An 18,947-nucleotide genomic window follows, 5' to 3' on the forward strand; every position below is an offset into this window, starting at 1 on the left:
CCTTTGCAGTTCGTTTAAACTGGTACTCTCTGTTGGCCTCGTCTGTCATACTGAGATGCTTTATGATCTTGGTTCCGCCTATATGGATTAAATTAAGTTATACATATGCAATTCTCATTCTGCCTATGAAGTCTCATTTAGTACTCAGCCTTTTTTGCTGTACTCCCAAAGGACAATGATACTGGGAGAAGAAAGTAAGAGGAAAACGTCACAGAAGAACCAGAGAGGAAGGTAGAGACCCCCAGGGTGTATTTAGATTGAGCCAGAACTGAATTGCTGACTCACCAAAAGGCCAGTCCAGTCACAGATGTGTGCATAAGAAAAGACCTCACCAGACCCTTCATGTCTACCCTCCAACATAAACATCACAGTGTCTCAAAATAGCCAGAACTGCCGCGTTGACAGTTGAGATGGGGAGGGAGGACATCGGTCCCAAGGCTTGTTGGCATTCACAATAGAGGGAGAGGAAATTAATAAATGATCTGTTCCTGTCTACACAAAGCTTGGAGACCCAACAGAACATAAGAACCACTCAGATCTGAATTGCGATGTTAGTTTTACTGACAACTACAGGTATATTTGTGGTGGGAGGAAAGGGAGGTTGAATTAAACGAATTTATTTCTTTCAGCATGTCTCTTTGCTTAACTGTTGACTCTGATATGTCTGTTAACCAGGTGGCAGGAAGCTCTCTGTGTGTGTGTACATACATAGATGTACATGAACAACGTGCCATGAAATATGAAATAGAGTCATATGAAAGAGTCAAAACTAAAGGATATAATTTCTGATTGTCCATCTTTTATGTGATTCCAGGGAAAAATATTATATTTTTATTTCCATATAAATAAAATGAGAAACTGTCTTGGCAGTAGCTACTGCAAACTTTCTTCTGGGCCAAGTGAGATAGACTCTATAGATAAGTAGGGAGAAACGGGTAAGGGTGATCAAGCCACTCTGGCACTGGCTTGCTGTCTTCTAGGAGACCAGACGTATTGACATCAGTTTTAATTTATATAAATGCCATGAGTTGTCTCATAATTATGTGGGGATATGGGAATGAGGGAAAGGAATTGCTTTCCTTAATTTCTCCGTATGGAGAATAGGTTCCTTGTCTTATCACACTCCGAATATACCAGGATGGCTAAAGAAGACTCTTTTATGCTGGCTGCTACACTGATAACAGAACCTTCACTCGTAGACCTTACTGTGGGCCTGGCATCCCCATAAGGACCCTCACAGGTGTCTCATTCGGTAGGAAGTACTGTCATTCTCCTTTTATAAATAAGAGAACAAAGCTCAAAAAAGTTACGTCGACAGAGCTCCACCACTCTGGGTTAGGGACAGAACTAAGTCTTAGTTATCCATATTCAAAGTCCACAGAAGACATGGCTTGAGGTTAACAGACTGCTTCCACTACACAGTCAAAAAAATTGCCTCCAGAAATGTCTATGCACCTTGTTCAGCAGACAATCATTCTTTAAGTAAACATTTATCAAACAACTCCCGTGTGCCGAGCATCGTTCAGGTGCCTGAGAGTAAAAAGCCATGAGCATAAATGCTAAACATTCCTTCAAGAGGTTAAATCCTAGTGGAGGGAGAGCCATAGTTAGCACACATAGAAAATATTTTGTGTTTCTGATGGCAGTCAGTGCTGTAGAGAAAAGGGAGGAATATTCAGGGGTGGCTGTTGTGGGAGGTTGGGCCAAGTGTTCAACTTTTACTTTGGCTTCTCACGAGGATCTCAAGAAGCAAGGATTTGAATGAGGTGAGAGAGAGAGAGAGCCATGAGACACTTGGGTGAAGAGCATTCCAGGCAGATGAAAAACAAGTATGGCATCCAAACGTCATGCTCTGTGAGGCCAGAATGACAGAAGCAAAAACCCAGTAGGTAAAGATGAGATGTTACTGCTCTAGTTGGAATGGGAAGCCTCTCTGGCATCAGCTAGCAAAAAGTAAAGTAAAAACACTTATGATTCAGAAGGTCAGCTCATCTTTAGGTTACTCCCGCCGCCCCAGTTGCTTTTGTAGACCCATTCTTTTTTTCTATACTCAGAATCATTTCCGGAGCTCCCTGCCACATATTAAAAGGTGCTCTCTTAGGTTGTTTAGAAATACTTCTGGTTGTTGTAGAATAAATATGAGACAGTGCTTATCATTTTCTGAACGGGATCATGAAAGAGTTTACCCTTTCATGATGTATGTATTTGGTAAGTATTCAAGCATGTATTTGGTAAGCAGAGAAACTGTTGAGAAGGAGATCCAAGATTGAGAGCATATGATAATGTCTGCCAGCGAGTGAACCTGAGGGAGAACATGGTGAATGGCTTTGTTCTCTACCTGGACTCTTTGATTTGTTGACCCATTAGAAATGTTTTTCAAGAAAGTCATCAACCAGACCTTACACTTTTCTTTGTATCCACTCTGCCATGAATAGTGCCTGGCATATAGTTACTACCTGCTCCCTGATGAATTAGGGCAAAGCTGTAGTGCCCTCTTCTAAGACTACAATGGAGTAAACACTGCTAAAATTACTGGGCTTTAATTCAAGATTTTAAATAATACTGGAACAGGAGTAAATCCTGCTCATAGATGGGAAATAACTATTAGTAATAACACAATATGCTATTTAAATAGTATTTCATTTGCAGAGAACATGCTTCTCCAAAGAGATCATAACTTGTGGCAAGAAAATGCTATTTTAGGATAATTACTAGCACCTCTTTTGGTTGTAATAAAAACCAAATTTTGAGTCATTCTCTATGTGCACAATTCCCAGACAGAGAATTGCCTTAAAAACAGATGAGAAGTTTAAAAGAATATAAAATAGTTCTCGGTTTGTGGTATGGCCTCTTTTCAAGTAAAAAAATCAAAGCTGTCTATTTTTATTATCTGTGGAACATAAGTCATAGTCAAAAACAATATCCAGTAGAAGTCTTTAAAGCAATATTCTACCCTCTTAAAAATATTTCTAGAATGCCATTTTAAAAGATGTGTATAGCTATTACTTTGTGGTACCAACGCTGTGTATGTATGCACTTGTGATTTTTAAAAATATTGCTCTACTATGGAAAAGTTAAAATATGTGCAAAGATGAACAGAATGGTACAATGATCCTCCATTTTATCCATCACTCAACTTCAACAACTATCGATTTGTAGTCAGTTTGGTTTCCTCTATAACCCTACCCACTTGCCTCCTCCCATATTATTTTTGAAGGAAATCCCCAACAGATATAATTTCATCCATATATATTTCAGCATGTTTCCCTAAAAGGTACCCTTTTTATTTTATTTATTTATTTATTTTTAAGATGCAGTCTTGCTCTGTCACCCAGGATGGAGCACAATGGCGTAATCTTGGCTCACCGCAACCTCCGCCTCCTGGGTTCAAGCAATTCTCCTTCCTCAGCCTCCCAAGTATCAGGGATTACAGGTGCGCACCACCATGCTCAGCTAATTTTTATATTTTTAGTAGAGATGGGGGTTTCACCATGTTGGCCAGGCTGGTCTTGAACTCCTGACCTTGTGATCCACCTGCCTTGGCCTCCCAAAGTGCTGGGATCACAAGCGTGAGCCACCGTGCCAGGCCCAAGATACCCTTTTTAAAAGAAAGCATATTCACCACCAGTTTCACTCCTAAAAAATAATTAGGCTTTAATATCACCAAATACCAACTCACTGTTCAAAAGTTCAATTAGTTCATGTATATTACAACTTATTTTATTTTGATTACAGTTTGTTTTGAGCAGGATATAGAGAAATGCCAACCATTATAAGTGGATGATATCTCTTACATTTTTATAATAGGTGCCCCTACAACACTTTTTTTCTGCTTAAAAACGAGTTGTTGAAGAAATTAAATCATTTGTTTTGTAGAGTTTCTCTACAGTATGAATTTTCCTGATTCTGTCTCAGTGGTGTAGTTTCACACAATCCTCTGTCCTTTATTTCTTTTAGATAGGTAGTTAGCTCTAGATACTTGATCAGCTTCGGGTTTGAATATTTTGGCAAAATTACTTTATAGGTGGTATGGTGTGTTCTACCAAGAGGAAGCCTGACGTATTTAGTTATCCATTTTTGTGATGTTACCAGCCTTTGGGAATCAGTGTCTATGTGTCTTAATTCATTATAATTAGTAAAATGGTGATTTTTTTATTTTGTTCTCAGTTATTCAGTGAAATACTTTTTCTTTAAAGAAAAACTTTTCTCCATTTGGCATAGAGTTATTCAATGGTATGTTTCCTATACAAGAAATGCAGGTTTCTTTCCTTTACCAATTTTCCAAATAATGAGCAGTATCACTAGCACCTTCCAACAAAAATGAAGAAATCTTTTTTATTTCTTAAGCATTGTAATGAACTCATAGAATTAAACATATTTGATGTGTTTTACTCTTTTGCAATTATTATTGTTACTGATGTCCAAAACATTTTATCTTTTTTTTTTTTTTTTTTTTTAAATACAGTTTCACTCTGTTGCCCAGGCTAGAGTACAATGCTAAGATCATTGCTTGCTGCAACCTTAACCCCCTGGGCTCAAGCAATCCTCCCACCCCACCGTCCCAAGTAGCTGGGACTACAGGTGCACACCACCACACCTGGCTAATTTTGTATTTTGTGTAGAGAGGAGGTCTTGCTATGTTGCTTAGGCTGATCTGAAACTCATGGCTTCCAGTGATCCTCTGGCCCTGGCCTCCCAAGGTGTTGCAATTGCAGACATGAGCCACTGCACCTGGCTAAAATGTTCCATCTTTGCATTCACTTTGAGTCCTTTTGACATGACCTTCTCTGCTATCTTCTTGGATATGACACTCCAGGTTCATTTTGAACAATTTTTTTCCTGGAGACCTGGATTGAGCCGTTTCTCCAGGCAGCTCTGGATCATTGTGGAATGGCTAAATTGAGCTAGTTAACATATGCATTACCTCACATACTTACCAATTTTTGTAATGAGAACACTTAAAATCTACTCGATTAATTTACAAGAATACAATATATTGTTATTAACTATTACTACTGTGTTGTATAATAGATCTCTTGAACTTATCTTTCTTATCAAACTAACATTTTGAATCAGTTTTGTTGTTATGTTTCTGTTCCATTGCCGTGATTGTTTTCAGTACAAGAGGTTTTTATAATATACATATAGGAATTTCTTGTCTTCCATACTTACAACTTTCTCTTAAATCTTTTTTTAAAATTTCTCTTTGATTTAAAAACTTTTCCTCATTTTATTTCTGTTTTCATTAAGGCATTAGCTGTTGTGCTTATTACTCTTGTGTTACTTTTTTTTTTTTTTTTTTTTTTTTTTTTTGAGATAGTGTCTTGCTCTGTCACCCAGGCTAGAGTGCAGTAGCGTGATCTCGGCTCTCTGCAAGCTCAGCCTCCCAGGTTCACGCCATTCTCCTGCCTCAGCCTCCCGAGTAGCTGGGACTACAGGTGCCCGCTACCATGCCCAGCTAATTTTTTTATATTTTTAGTAGAGACGGGGTTTCACCATGTTAGCCAGGATAGTCTCGATCTCCTGACCTCGTGATCCACCCACCTCGGCCTCCCAAAGTGCTGGGATTCCAGGTGTGAGCCACCGCGCCCGGCCGTGTTACTTCCAACTCAGTTTTCATGTGTGAAATGATCATTTTAAATTTCAAATTCTTTACTAAGTTCTTGTACCTTATGTCTGAGTTTTTGAAATTTTGATTTTTTTTTCATAGCCTTTATCATTTTACTAATATCTTTTAGCATGTTTTAAAACATTAGGCAACAGTTCTTATCTGTTCAGTAGACATGTCTTCCTGGCAAGTTGGTCTGATAGACATGTCTTTCTCTCATTGGTCTGCAGAGCCAGTATTTTGCTCCTGTTTTCTTTTAATAAGTTTGTTTAGGAACCATTTGCAATCTCCTGTATTCCATCTTTTCATCTCCTTGTTGTTCCTTCTTTCCCACTTCTCTCTCTCTTTGTTTTTCTTCCTCCCTTCTTGGTTAGTTGAGGCATAATTTGTAAACATTAAAAATGCACAAACCTTAAGTGTTCCTTTCAGTGGTTCCTTTTAAACCAAAACATTAAAACAGTTGTGTTTCCCAATATATTTACTTCACACTTCTCTGAGGAGGTGATCATTGCTCTGATTTGTCAACATAGATTAATTTTGTGTATGCTTGTACTTTTATAAATGGAATCATATGGCATGTATAATTTTGGCTCTGCTTTTTTCACTTTTTTTTAGAGTAACTTCATATTGATATAGCAGCAACTTCTTCCTTTTTATTGTTAAGTAGCATTTCATCATAGTTATAGATCACAGTGTATCCATTCCCCTATTCATGGACATTTGGGTTTCCAATTTGGGGTTATTATTAGCAGGGCTGCTGTGAACATTCTTCTGTGGGTCTTTTTGTATTCATGTTTCATTTCCCTTGGAATGAATAGGTGAGGGTAGGTTTTCTGAGTCATGTTATACATACATAAATTTATACATATATGTATAAATGTATAAGGAATTGTCAAACACTTCTCCAAAGTAGTTTGCCATTTTACACTCTCAAAAGCACTGTGTGAAAATTTCAGTTGTTCTGCATGCTCCCCAACATGTGAGACTTTGTCAGTCTTTTTGATTTAAGTCAACTCGTATAAGTATGAAATGGCATAATGAAAAGAATTTTTACTTTGCTAAAGTCTGATTTATCAACTTTTTTTCTCTTATGGTTAGTCCTTTTTGTGTCTTATCTAAGAAATTTTGTTTGACCCAAGGATGTAAAGACTTTTTTAATGTTTTCTTTTAGAAGCCTTATGTTCCTGTCTTCTACATTGAAATACTTATTTTTCTTATTGGAGTAAGGATTTTTTTTTTTCCAAACAGATATCCCGTTGTTCTCGCACCATCTGATTAAAAAATAAATAAATAAATAAAATAAAACTTTCCTACCCCATTGAATTGGCTCGCCACCTTTTGTAAAAAATCAGATGACCTTGTACGTGCAAATCTCCTTCCAGGTCCTTATACCAATACCATACTCTATTAATGTAACTTTATAATAACTCTTGAATTCAGATAATGTAAGTCTTTCACCTTTGTTCTTTTTTAAAAAATGTGTTTTTTTGCTATTTCAGATGCTTTATATTTTTACATAAATTTTAGAATCAGCATATCAGTCCCTTTATTAAAAAACAAAACAAAATGAAACAAAAACTCTTGATTGGGATTGTCTTGAATCCACAGAACAATTTGGGGCAAATGGATCTTAACAATATTGAATCTTTCTACCCAAAAAAAAATTATACCTTTATACTTATTTCAGCTTTCTTTAAATTCTCTCAGCAGTGTTTGTAGTTTTCTTACTTTTATTTGATTTATTGTTAGATAGTTGATGTTTTATAATAGCAATACAAATTATATTGTTTTAAAACACGACTTTCCCCAGTGGTCTTTTCCAGGATGTGTAAAAATACAATTGATTTTTAAATATCTACCTTGTATCTTATGGGATCAATATTAAGTTCACTTATTTAGTTCTGAGTAAATTCACTTATTGGTTCTAACAGGTTTTGTTATGTTTATAAATTCCATAGTGTTTTCTAGGTATACAACCATGTTTTTTATATATATACACATATATATGTTTTATTTCTTCCTTTCCAATTTTTTTTCTTTATTAACTGGCTAGGGATTTCAGTACAATGAATTAGGATGAGCAGACATCCTTGTTTTATTTCTGAACTAAAAAGAACATATCAAATACCATTGAGTATGTTAACTGTAGGTTTTTCATAGATAGTATTTATGTAATTGTGTAAGTTTACTTCTAGGCTTAACCTGCAGAGAGTTATTTCCTGTTTTTAATGATAAACTGGTGTTGATTTTTTTTCCATGTTTTTTACACTTACTAAAATTATCATATTTGTTTTTCTTCTTTATTCTATAAATGTGGCAAATTACACTGATTGCTTTTCAAATGTTAACACCAATTTGTATTATTGGGGTAAACCCCAATTTGTTATGATGTATTATCCACTGTAGAAATTGCTGCATTTTATTTGATGATGTTTTATTAAGGATTTTTTTTTTTTTTTTTGCTTATGCTCATGAGGTATATTTGTCTATAAATTTGTTTTTTCCTTTCATAATATCTTCTTTAGTTTTCCGTATCAACATCAGGGTAAAGCTGGCTTCATAAAATGAGTTGGGAAGTATACCCTCTTCTATTTTCTGGATGAGTTAGTGTAAGATTGGCTTTACTTCTTCCTCAAATGTTTGTTAATTCACTTGTGAAACAAATTGGGTCAGAATTATTTGGAGTGTGGAGATAAATTTGATTACAAATTTATAAAATATAATTTTCTATTTATGGACAATAATTGAATTGTCTTAGATTTAGGGGTACTTAAATTTTCTGTTTCTTTTGTCAGTTTTAGAAAGTTTTGTTGTTTAAGTAATTTGCTTAATTTTCACTTAAGGTGTGAAATCTACAGGCGTAAAATTGTTTACAACATCATCACATGATCATATTAAGCCAGTATGATTTGTGAAGATGACTGCTTTCATCCCTAGTATTGACACTTTGCGTTTTCTTTCTTTTTTTTCTTAATCAGTCTGGGTAGGGGTTTATCAATTTCATTAAGCTTTTCAATAAACCAACTTCTGACTGAGGTGATTTTCTGTAAGATTTAGTTTCTATTTCCTTGTTTCATGTTCATTTTTATTATTTCTATTCTTCTACTAAGCTGGGTTTAATTTGCTCCTTTATATTTTCTTGAGTTGGTTGTCTAAATAATTGATTTTACAGATTTCTTTTTAATATATTCATTTCAAAGTTCAATTTCTCTCTAAGTACTTGTTTTATCTGTATCCCATATATTTTGATTTTTTTGTTTTTATTTTTATTTAGTTTGGAATGTTTTTTTCATTTCTGTTAGGATTTCTTTTTGATCCGTGAGTTATTTATCACAGGTTTGCTTAATTACCAAATTGTATATTACCTAGATATTATTTTTGTTCTTTCATAATTTAATACCCCTGTGCTCAGGGAACTTACTCTGTATAATTTCAGTTTGAAATTTACTGAGACTTGTTTTATGACTCAGCATTTGGTCTATGCTGATAAATATTTCACGTGCTCTTGTATATTCTACCATTGATCATAATGGTAGAATATTGATTGGGAGAATATTGATACAAATGCCAACTAGGTCAGTTTTTGATAATAATGTTCAACTATTCTGTGTCATTAGTGATATTTTAATCTAGTTCTCTTGACTCCTGAGAAAGAGGTGTTAAGATATCCAATTTGATTGTGATTTTGTCTCTTTTTCCTTTTAGTCCTGCAATTTTTGCTTCATGAATTTTGAAACTGTTTCATTAGATGCATATCTTTAGGATTGTTATGTCTTCTTGATAATGTGGATGCTTTTATAATTATGAAATAACACCCTGGTTATGTTCTTTGTCTTGGAAGTCTACTTGGATAATAAAACCAGGCCAACTTTGCTATGGTTAGTGTGTTTACGTAGCTTTTTCCACTGCAGTATTTTCATCTTGCTCATTTTTATTTGAAATTAATTTTACTGAAGTGTTAGGAGGAATAGATGCGCGAGGAAAACATTTCTAACTTTCGTGCTCTAGAGTTTCCTCTTTTGTTGCTTTTGCACATTAAAAAGTGCATTTTACCTGCATTTTCTATTTTCTTTGTTCTTGAGTTTTTTCTGCACAATTTGAATTCCACTCTCAGCATTTTCTCTCAACGCAGAGCTTAGCCCTAAAAGAGAGTTTCTCTTGGGTCAATACTAAGAGTTCATACAGCCCAGACTGCTTCCAGTCCTTTCAGAAGTTACTATACATCCTGTCTTTTGTTCCATGCACTCAATTGTGTAAAACTTATTCCTGTTTCAGCACAGTTCTCAAGTTAGCCCTGACTCTTTTCAGGTTACCTTTTTTGTAATTTGAGGGTTCTTCCTGCTTTTAGGAGAGATTTCCTGTTGCTTCTCTCTGCTTCCTCCTCTACAGATGTTGTTACTATGTGGGTGTTATGTCGTGAGTAGTTTGTCCTTAGCTGTAATTTTGAGTTTGTTGTTGTTGTTGTTTTTTTTTTTTTTTTTTTTTTTTTTTGAGACGGAGTCTCGCTCTGCCGTCCAGGCTGGAGTGCAGTGGCCGGATCTCAGCTCACTGCAAGCTCCGCCTCCCGGGTTCCCGCCATTCTCCTGCCTCAGCCTCCGGAGTAGCTGGGACTACAGGCGCCGCCACCGCGCCCGGCTAGTTTTTTTTTTTTTTTTTTTTTGTATTTTTTAGTAGAGACGGGGTTTCACCGGATTAGCCAGGATGGTCTCGATCTCCTGACCTCGTGATCCGCCCGTCTCGGCCTCCCAAAGTGCTGGGATTACAGGCTTGAGCCACCGCGCCCGGCCAATTTTAAGTTTTGTTGGGGACATTAGATACCTAGGTCTTTGTAGATATCTTCCTGTTAGCTCTGATTTTTAATATTAGTTGCTCTTTCCATTTTTGTGTGGGATTCAGAGAAATTCCAACATGATTCTGTTTCTGTAGCTGTCATTTTAGAGCTCTGCAGGTACCTTGATTCCATTGCCGAGAAGTATATTTGTACTGTCTGATGTTTGTAGCAAAAGACGTGTGGTGTTGATCTTTTCGAAGAAGAACCATTTGAGAGTCCAGAACAGAGGGATGTTGATTTTTCAGTGACATCCGGAGTTATCTGTTATTATAATCACTGCATGTTTTTTAAATAACTGCACATCTTTTAACTACTACCTCTTCATGTGCCAGGGTCATTTTGAGGGAGTCTCACAGAAAAGCCTGTGTACTAAGGAAGGTCCTAGGTAAGGTGTCTGTCTTTTTGTAGTGAATCCCGTGTTGCTGTATGGTGGCTGGGATCCTCCTGGTTTCAGATTTAAAAGAAGGAAATAATTCAGAAAAGATGGAGTTTACCCTTCCCACACACCACCCAAATGGCTCTCTTTCGTGTTATGCAAGTTTGAATTTGCTGAGGGCTACCTAATGCTGGACAGGATTATATAACCAAAAATGCCTCTGGCATAAAAGATACCTTGATAATCTGTAGAAATTACTGTCCTGTTATTTGCTTGTTTGTTTGTTTGTTTGTTTTTTCTGTTTTTTTTTTTTTTTTGAAATGGAATCTCACTCTGTCACCCAGGCTGGAGTGCAGTGGCGCCATCTCGGCTCACTGCAAGCACCACCTCCCGGGTTCACGCCATTCTCCTGCCTCAGCCTCCCTAGTAGCTGGGACTACAGGTGCCTGCCACCAAGCCCGGCTAATTTTTTTTTTTTTTTTTTTTTTAGTAGAGACGGGGTTTCACAGTGTTAGCCAGGATGGTCTCGATCTCCTGACCTCGTGATCCACTCGCCTCAGCCTCCCAAAGTGCTGGGATTACAGGCTGCTTGTTTTTTTTTTTTTTTAAGTATTTACACTTTATTTCAGGGAGTAGGGTGGCAGTGTACAGTTGAGACAGCACTTGTGATCCTCAGATAATTCTTCTAGACACTCTACGTCACATACTCAGGTACACTTATTCTTTCACCACGGCCACATCCGAAGAAATAGCTACCGACAAAAGTTTCTTTTTATTGTGACTCATGCCAGTAATCAGGTTCACATTTGACTTTAAATCAATTGTTGGATACTCATTTGGCTAACATGTTCTTAAAGTTTTACACAAAGAACAATTTTTTTATTGAAAAATTTTTGCCTCTTCTAAGGTGAATACATATATTACTACTTCAGTTTATAACTTGCAAGGTACTTTTACTTAATCTTCATGACAACCTTGAAAAGCAGGCATTTTTTTCTACTTACAGATGAAAAAAAACTGAAGCTCAGAAATTAAATTACCTGCCTAAATCTATGTGCTTTGTATAACAGAGCCAAGAAGAAATTATTGAATAATTAGAATGATTATCACTAGTATCGGAAGCTTTCGTGCCTGCTGGTAACTAAAAAAAAAAATTCTTCAGAGAACATGATCACCTGAGAATCTGTTCATAAATCAGCCCCAGTTGAGTTAGTTATAATTTAGAGAATATTTTTAGGAAATATATATTTATATTTATTTAATAGGCAATATAAAATATATAGCATATGTAATATAACATATGTAATATAAAATACATTTGTTTTGTGTTGACACATTCAACAAATACTTTGGCAATTCATTTTTACCCATTGGACTTCAAAACAACTGTTTATGATAATCTCTGTTTTACAGTGGAAAAACTGAGGCACAATGATGTTAAACGGTTTGCTCATATAGCTGGTCATAGAGGTAGGATTCAATATTCCTTGTCATCTCATTCTAAATCTTACATTCTTTGCTTTTGATACCATGCAACCTAGTGATAAAACTTTCAAAATGCTGCAAGATAGCTGACTGGATGAACTAGCTATTGCAACTTACATATGGCTACCCAAACAGATGGACTTGCTCTGTAATAAGTTTTATGAAGTTCAAAGACCAGAGCAATGAGGAGAATGAATAAACGGATAGAAAAGACTTGAGACCTAACTTCAGCCTAACAGGTCGTACATTCTTTTTAGGTATATAAGGAAAATGACCAGTTTTCCCAGAAGGCATGTATGTGTTTCTGTTATCAGTTGTAATAAAATATGACCCAGATATGTCTTATTGTGTTCTCTGCCATCTACTCTCCGGGCAGTTCTGACGCCGTCAGCACATTCCGCTAGATGCATTCTAATGTCACTACCATAGCTCGTGGCAGCCAGATTCTCACGTTGCATATCCACTTCACAGCCTGACTCTTTCTCAGGTTTAATTGACCATACTGTGTCATTTTTCTAGTAGGCTAACTAAGGAGAAAAATATAATACCTGAGATCCACACATTTGATCAAATCAGTCTTGTCATCTCTGCCTAGAACTTCAAAAGCTGATATCCTGGGAATCTTGCTGCTCGGAGACAGCCATAGGCAAGCTTAAAAACAGCAGATTAGCCATAGCTGTGAATGTTTGTTTTTACGTGTGATGCTCTAACTCTTTTACCTTCTGAGCAAACTCAACTTAAAGATCTCAGTATTTTAAAAAATTAGCCAGGCGTGGTGGTGGGCACCTATAATTCCAGCTACTCGGGAGGCTGAGGTAGGAGAATCGCTTGAACTCGGGAGGTGGAGGTTGCAGTGAGCCGAGACTGCACCATTGCACTTTAGCCTGGGTGACAGTGTAAGACTCTGTCTCAAAAAAAGAAAAAAAAAAACACTCAGTATTTTAATGCTCATACTGTTTTTCATAATAGACATTTGAAATCAGCTATGGCAAGCTGAATACACACAGAGATATGTGTAAGTGTATATGTTAGGGTATGTATGTATATATATGTATACATACATACTTTTTGTCACTGAGCAAAATCAAGTTGCCTTTGATATTTCTACTTCAGAGTAGATCAAACTTGAGTTTTGGTAGAGCAGAAATAGTGCTGGCCCCAGGCCAAAGAAAGAAAAAATAAAGACAAGCTTCTTTGCGTGCCACCCCTTTGCAGCATCTCTGACTTTTCTCTAACCAGTCCTTTTGCCTCAGCGTTATTGACTGTATTGGTCAGGATTCTTCTCAGGGCATCACTCATGGCACTAGAAGACTTTTGTTAAGTCAGAAACCTACCATTTACTAGTGGTATGTTCTTTGTCAAATAACCACTTTGAAACTCTCTGAGCTCCATATAGCTGTAATATTAAGCAGCCTCTGAGTGTCACCTTCTGAAAACTGGCCCTGAGCAATCTACTGTCACGGTGCTGGCTGCCATATTGGTCTCTACTCAATAATAGCACTGTGGTCTCTGACGGGAGACTTTGTCAGCATCTCCTGGGACTCTTGCTTTTATTCCCTCTAACAATGTAGGAAGGCAATTAGTGTATAAGCAATATAATATAAATATGGACTACATATTAGTTTGGGGACACTTGGTTGATATTTCATTTGTTTAGAGTTTAGAAAGGAAGTATAGGCCCACCACTTTCAATATGTCTCATCTTGATGACAAGTTCATTTCTGGAGTGTGTCCAACACAGAGTGATTAATTTTGAAATAGAATTGGTCAAGGGGTAGTTATTAGTACCTGGAGGATTCTTGTCAACTGCTACTATCTGTATCCAAAACTCTTAACATTAAACCATAAGAGAGCCAATGTTGGTGCTTGAAGAGTTTGAGTCCTCTTGGTAATAATAATTGTGCATGAATAAAATCAGCATTTGGATAGAGAAAGGCTATCCCATATTGGAAAGTAATCATGGTTTTTATGCTCTTGCGTGTGTATGCTTTGACAGCTTTTTGGAGACTACGGCGTATTTCTTCATGAAACCAAAACTTGGAGAGAAGGAGGTGTCCCCAAATGCTTTCTTCAGTATCTGGCATGAATTCAGCTCTGACTTTAAAGACTTCTGGAAGAAAGAGAACAAACTTCTTCTACAAGAGAGGTAGGTATTTTCATTTGCACAATGGCATTTTAAAACTGGTGTTTTATTAGGTGTGGCACCACGGGGGTTGCCAATTTTCATAGCCTGAATAAAAAATTAGATGGCCCTCAACCTGGGATAGCAAGTTGAGGAGGATGCTGACATTTGGCAAAATGTGGAGTTTTAATAAGAAGAGTCAGCACAGAAGCTGGGACGCTACAGAGAGAAGCTGGGGTGCTGGTTTGCCAGGACCACTGTCGGGTGACACAACTTCTGTCAGGAGGAAATCATGTCAAAGTGACCACGTAAGAAGGCTTGAACAACCCTGCTGCAATGGCAGACGCACTCACTTCAAAGAACAGATAGCAAAGTCTGTAAGGGTAAAAGGAATAGTTTGCTCAGTTCATGGGCTATTGTCATTTTACCACTCATATCAAAATTTCATCCAGATATCACCAAGAAACACAGATGTCAATATTTTTTAAAAGACCTTTCAAGATTCTTGTAGAATTGTGTGATACTTTCTAAAATAAATCTTTTCAGGAAGGGGACTGTCCCCTCTTCAGTATATGGAATAAAGTCTCCATGATTATGAAATTCCATAGAGGCATATTACATATTAAGTCATGAAGAATGCTGGCCCTGTCAGGGTGGCATCCCCAAATAGCTGCGTCTAGTGGGAAAATAAAGGGAAACAGAAGCTATACTATAAAGCAAGCCATAATGCCAAACCAATTCATATGCTTCCTAACATCACTAACAGTAACTTTACTTTAGATCTTTAGAAAACTTACATCCTGTGGGCCGGGAGCGGTGGCTCATGCCTGTAATCCCAACACTTTGAGAGGCCAAGGCAGGCAGATCACTTGAGGTCAGGAGTTCGATACCAGCCTGGCAAACTTGGCGAAAGCACCCTGTCTCTACTAAAAGTACAAAAATTAGCTGGGCGTTTTGACGGGCACCTGTAATCCCAGCTACTCAGGAGGCTGAGGCAGGAGAATCGCTTGAACCCAGGAGGCGGAGATTGCAGTGAGCTGAGATTGTGCCACTGCACTCCAGCCTGGGTGACGGAGCAAGACTCTGTCAGAAGAGGAGAGGGGAGAGGGGAGAGGGGAGAAGAAGAGGAGAGGAGAGGAGGAGAGAGGAGAGGAGAGAAGAGGAGGCAAGGGGAGGGGAGGGGAGACTTACATCCTGAGCAAGACTTTGTCAGAAAAGAAAAGAGAAGAGAAAAGAAAAGAAAAGAGAAGAGAAAAGAAAAGAAAAGAGAAAAGAAAAGAAAACTTACATCCTGAGAAATTTTGTTCACAAAATTCTGCTGTTTTTTGCTTATTGTCTTCACTTTGGTCTGCTTATACACGATATCATGGTTGTTCACCTTGCTTTCAGTTGTAATTCGATTTTGATACCTCCTTAAACTAGATGAATTAATTGATAACATTTATTGAGCCTGTAAACTATGCCAGACTTGCACTTACTCCTATAATTAATTATTTAGATCCATAGGTGTGTCACAGAAGAAACTATCCTCAGTGAATAGTAGGTGGAAAAAGAAAATGGCTTGAACAGAAGGAAAACACTTTAAACTTGCACTTTAAAGATAATGAGCTTATTCTACTTCCAAATGCATCAGTAGGTGTTAACATAAAAGATGAGAGCTTTTAGTGAAATTTCTATGCAGGTGGGGTAGAAGAGATAATTGCTTAAAAGTAAGTGTATTTGAATCACTCTTCTTTTCCTTCAGACTAAGTCATATATTAAGTGATATTTACCAAAAAAGGCTTGCACAGTTCAGAAAATTGTAAAGTGGAAGGTTTTTCTTAAACCTAGCACATCACACAGAACTTCCCTTCCTGCCCTTCCCTAAGTCCCTACCTTCCTCCTTTTACCTCTAATCTAAACCTGGTCCCCTAGAAAAGGGTTTGAAACTTATTTACACTAAGGTTCAAAATGAAAAGAGTCGTGTTTCCCCTTGCACGATGATTTTCATCATATCTAAGATGAGAGTCCTCAATGGGAGTGTAAACAGTGTGATTTTAGACATCAACAAGACAGGACTGATGACGTTGTCGCTTTGGAGTAGCTGGTCCAATGCACATCACGTAAGCAAGTGCATCGCAGTCGGAGAATGGCTTGATCCTGTCGTGGAGGTCCTAGGCCAAGGATGCTGGACACCCTCCTTCTCGCTTTCTTCTGCTAGCATAGACCAGAATATAAGCTGGTGAGATGCTTACTTAGAGAAAATGTTGAGATGGACTCATTCAGCTGCTTTGCTCCCTAAGCATCCTCACAGCCCTGTCTAATACATGCCCCACGACAGCATTCTCAGAGTCCCATCTAACACACGCTCCATGAGATAGAACTGTTTCTAGATGACATTTTCAACAACAACCCACTGTTTGGTGGCATTGTGTGCAGCTGACATGCCCAGAATGAGCTTTGCTTCACTCTCTAAGTATCTCATAAAATCAGCCAGATCCGTTTTTAAAATTCTTTATCCTGTGCTTGTCATATCCTAAAACTATGTGATGGGCTTTGGGTTCACACTTGGTGACCTGACATTCATGTGAGCAGTGTTGTGAATTGGCAGTTTACAAGTGCTCTTGACTGCAGACTTAGTTTTCTAAATCATTTGCTTTTAATAAAAGGCTAAGGAAGAACACGTGGCAGGTGAGAGCGCTGCTTTGCCTTTTGACTTCCAAAATCTATTACCCTCTTGGGAAATGGTAACCAGATTGCTTGAAAAGGAAAACCATTGGTTGGAGTTGTTTGCACAACAGTCCTGTTCCTTTCCTTAGTGAGGGACCAGCTATGTAATTTTTAGGAAACAGTGAAAAATGAAAATGCAGAATTTCTTGTATAAAAATTAATAATTTCAAGACAGCAAAGCCTTAAAGCAAGCACAGAGCCCTTGGCGCCCTATCTGACTGCCCAAATGCACACCTGTGCCCTACTTTGGTGTAAACTTTTTTTTTTTGAGATGGAGTCTTGCTCTGTCACCACACTGGAGTGCAGTGGCGCGATCTTGGCTCACCACACCCTCTGCCTCCCAGGTTCAAGCGATTCTCCTGCCTCAGCCTCCTGAGTAGCTGAGACTATAGGCGTGCGCCACCACGCCCAACTAATTTTTGTATTTTTAGTAGAGACGGGGTTTCACCATGTTGGCCAGGATGGTCTCCATCTCTTGACCTTCTGATCTGCCCACCTCGGCCTCCCAAAGTGCTGGGATTACAGGCGTGAGCCACCACACCTGGCCTGGTGTAAACTTTATATTATATTTTCTATAGTTAAATGGAAAACTATTTCAGAAATGTTTTGAATGCCCCAGGACATGGATAGGAAATACCAGTGGGGTCATTTAAGAGTGTGAAACTTCTTGTACAGTTACTGTCAGTGCGAGTAGGACCGCAAGCGGAATTACAAATACTTAAAATGGGATGCTGTTCTCCAACCTATTTCTCACCTCTGTACTCCTATACTATTTACTATCAGCCTGTTTTCTTCAATGGCTAATCTTATACTGCCTAACAATATGTTGATTTTATACCATTAATTTTAGATATTTGCATGCTGGTCTTTTTTATTCTGAGAAAGACCTCGGTGTGGGTCTTTCTCAGTGGGATGAGTGTCCTCATATCTGGTACAGCCCTCACTTGTCACGGGCCACACCGCCTTTCCCCTCTTTGTGTCTCCATAAGTATTTGCTGACTTGACTTGTTGCATCATTACCATTGCGCAGACATGGAAATAAGAACTTAGCCTAGTAAAGTAATGAAACATGTTTTCTTGCATAACTTGAGTTGATCATTGTAGATAATAAAATCCCTGTTCTGAACACCTCAAAGCAAAAGGAGAGAGGGACAGAGACAGAGAGAGAGATTTTATTTGTTTAGACAGTCAAACCTCAGAAGGGCGAGAGTGGAACTTGCCTGTGGGAGGCCTGAATGCAGAATTCTGCCTGCTGTGAGTGGGGTCAGTCAGCCGCGTGTGTCTGTACCTGTCTCTTCCGTGATCCATGTGTCTTTTTAAACGTCCTGTCTCTATTCTTTCTCCTTCTTTTTCCTCTTCTTTCTCTCACCCTTTCTTCCCAACCTACCACTCCTCTGGAGCTTAGCTTTAACTTGCAACCTAGGCTGTTCGTTAGCTGTCAGCCACTGCCATGGCTTATATTCTCATAACCCAGGAGAAGAGAGCAGTTTCCATATCCATCTGCAAAAGTGCCAGGGAGGAACGCCGAATGAATTGTGTCCATCTCTGAATCAGCCCTGGTGGTACTGTGGTTAGCTTAGCAGTTCACAAACCTGATCCTGAAGTGAGAGCAGAGCGTTACCAGGATTGACAGTTCCCTTCAGAGCAGTGCTTTTGAAGGAAGAACAGTTTCCCCAAAAAAAGTAAACGATAATCTGGCCTAATTTATTAAGCCTTTAAAAGTAACTCATGTAATTAGCAAAATGTCTTAGCATGGTAGAAATAACCTGAAAGATGGTGTTAATGGTGTCCTTGAAATTTTTCTGATAGAATTTTC

At 37.9% G+C, this 18,947-nt stretch overlaps 1 protein-coding gene across 1 annotated transcript in view; it reads left to right on the forward strand.

Annotated features, from left to right (window-relative positions):
* FMN2 (formin 2) overlaps positions 1 to 18,947 on the forward strand; it is a 405,197-nt gene that overhangs the window by 351,912 nt on the left and 34,338 nt on the right. The window contains 1 exon segment of the mRNA XM_050770753.1: positions 14,297 to 14,446. Within this exon segment, the coding sequence (XP_050626710.1) occupies positions 14,297 to 14,446 (150 nt within the window).

This window comes from Macaca thibetana, chromosome 1 (assembly GCF_024542745.1).
Source record: "Macaca thibetana thibetana isolate TM-01 chromosome 1, ASM2454274v1, whole genome shotgun sequence".
NCBI classification, from domain to species: domain Eukaryota; kingdom Metazoa; phylum Chordata; class Mammalia; order Primates; family Cercopithecidae; genus Macaca; species Macaca thibetana.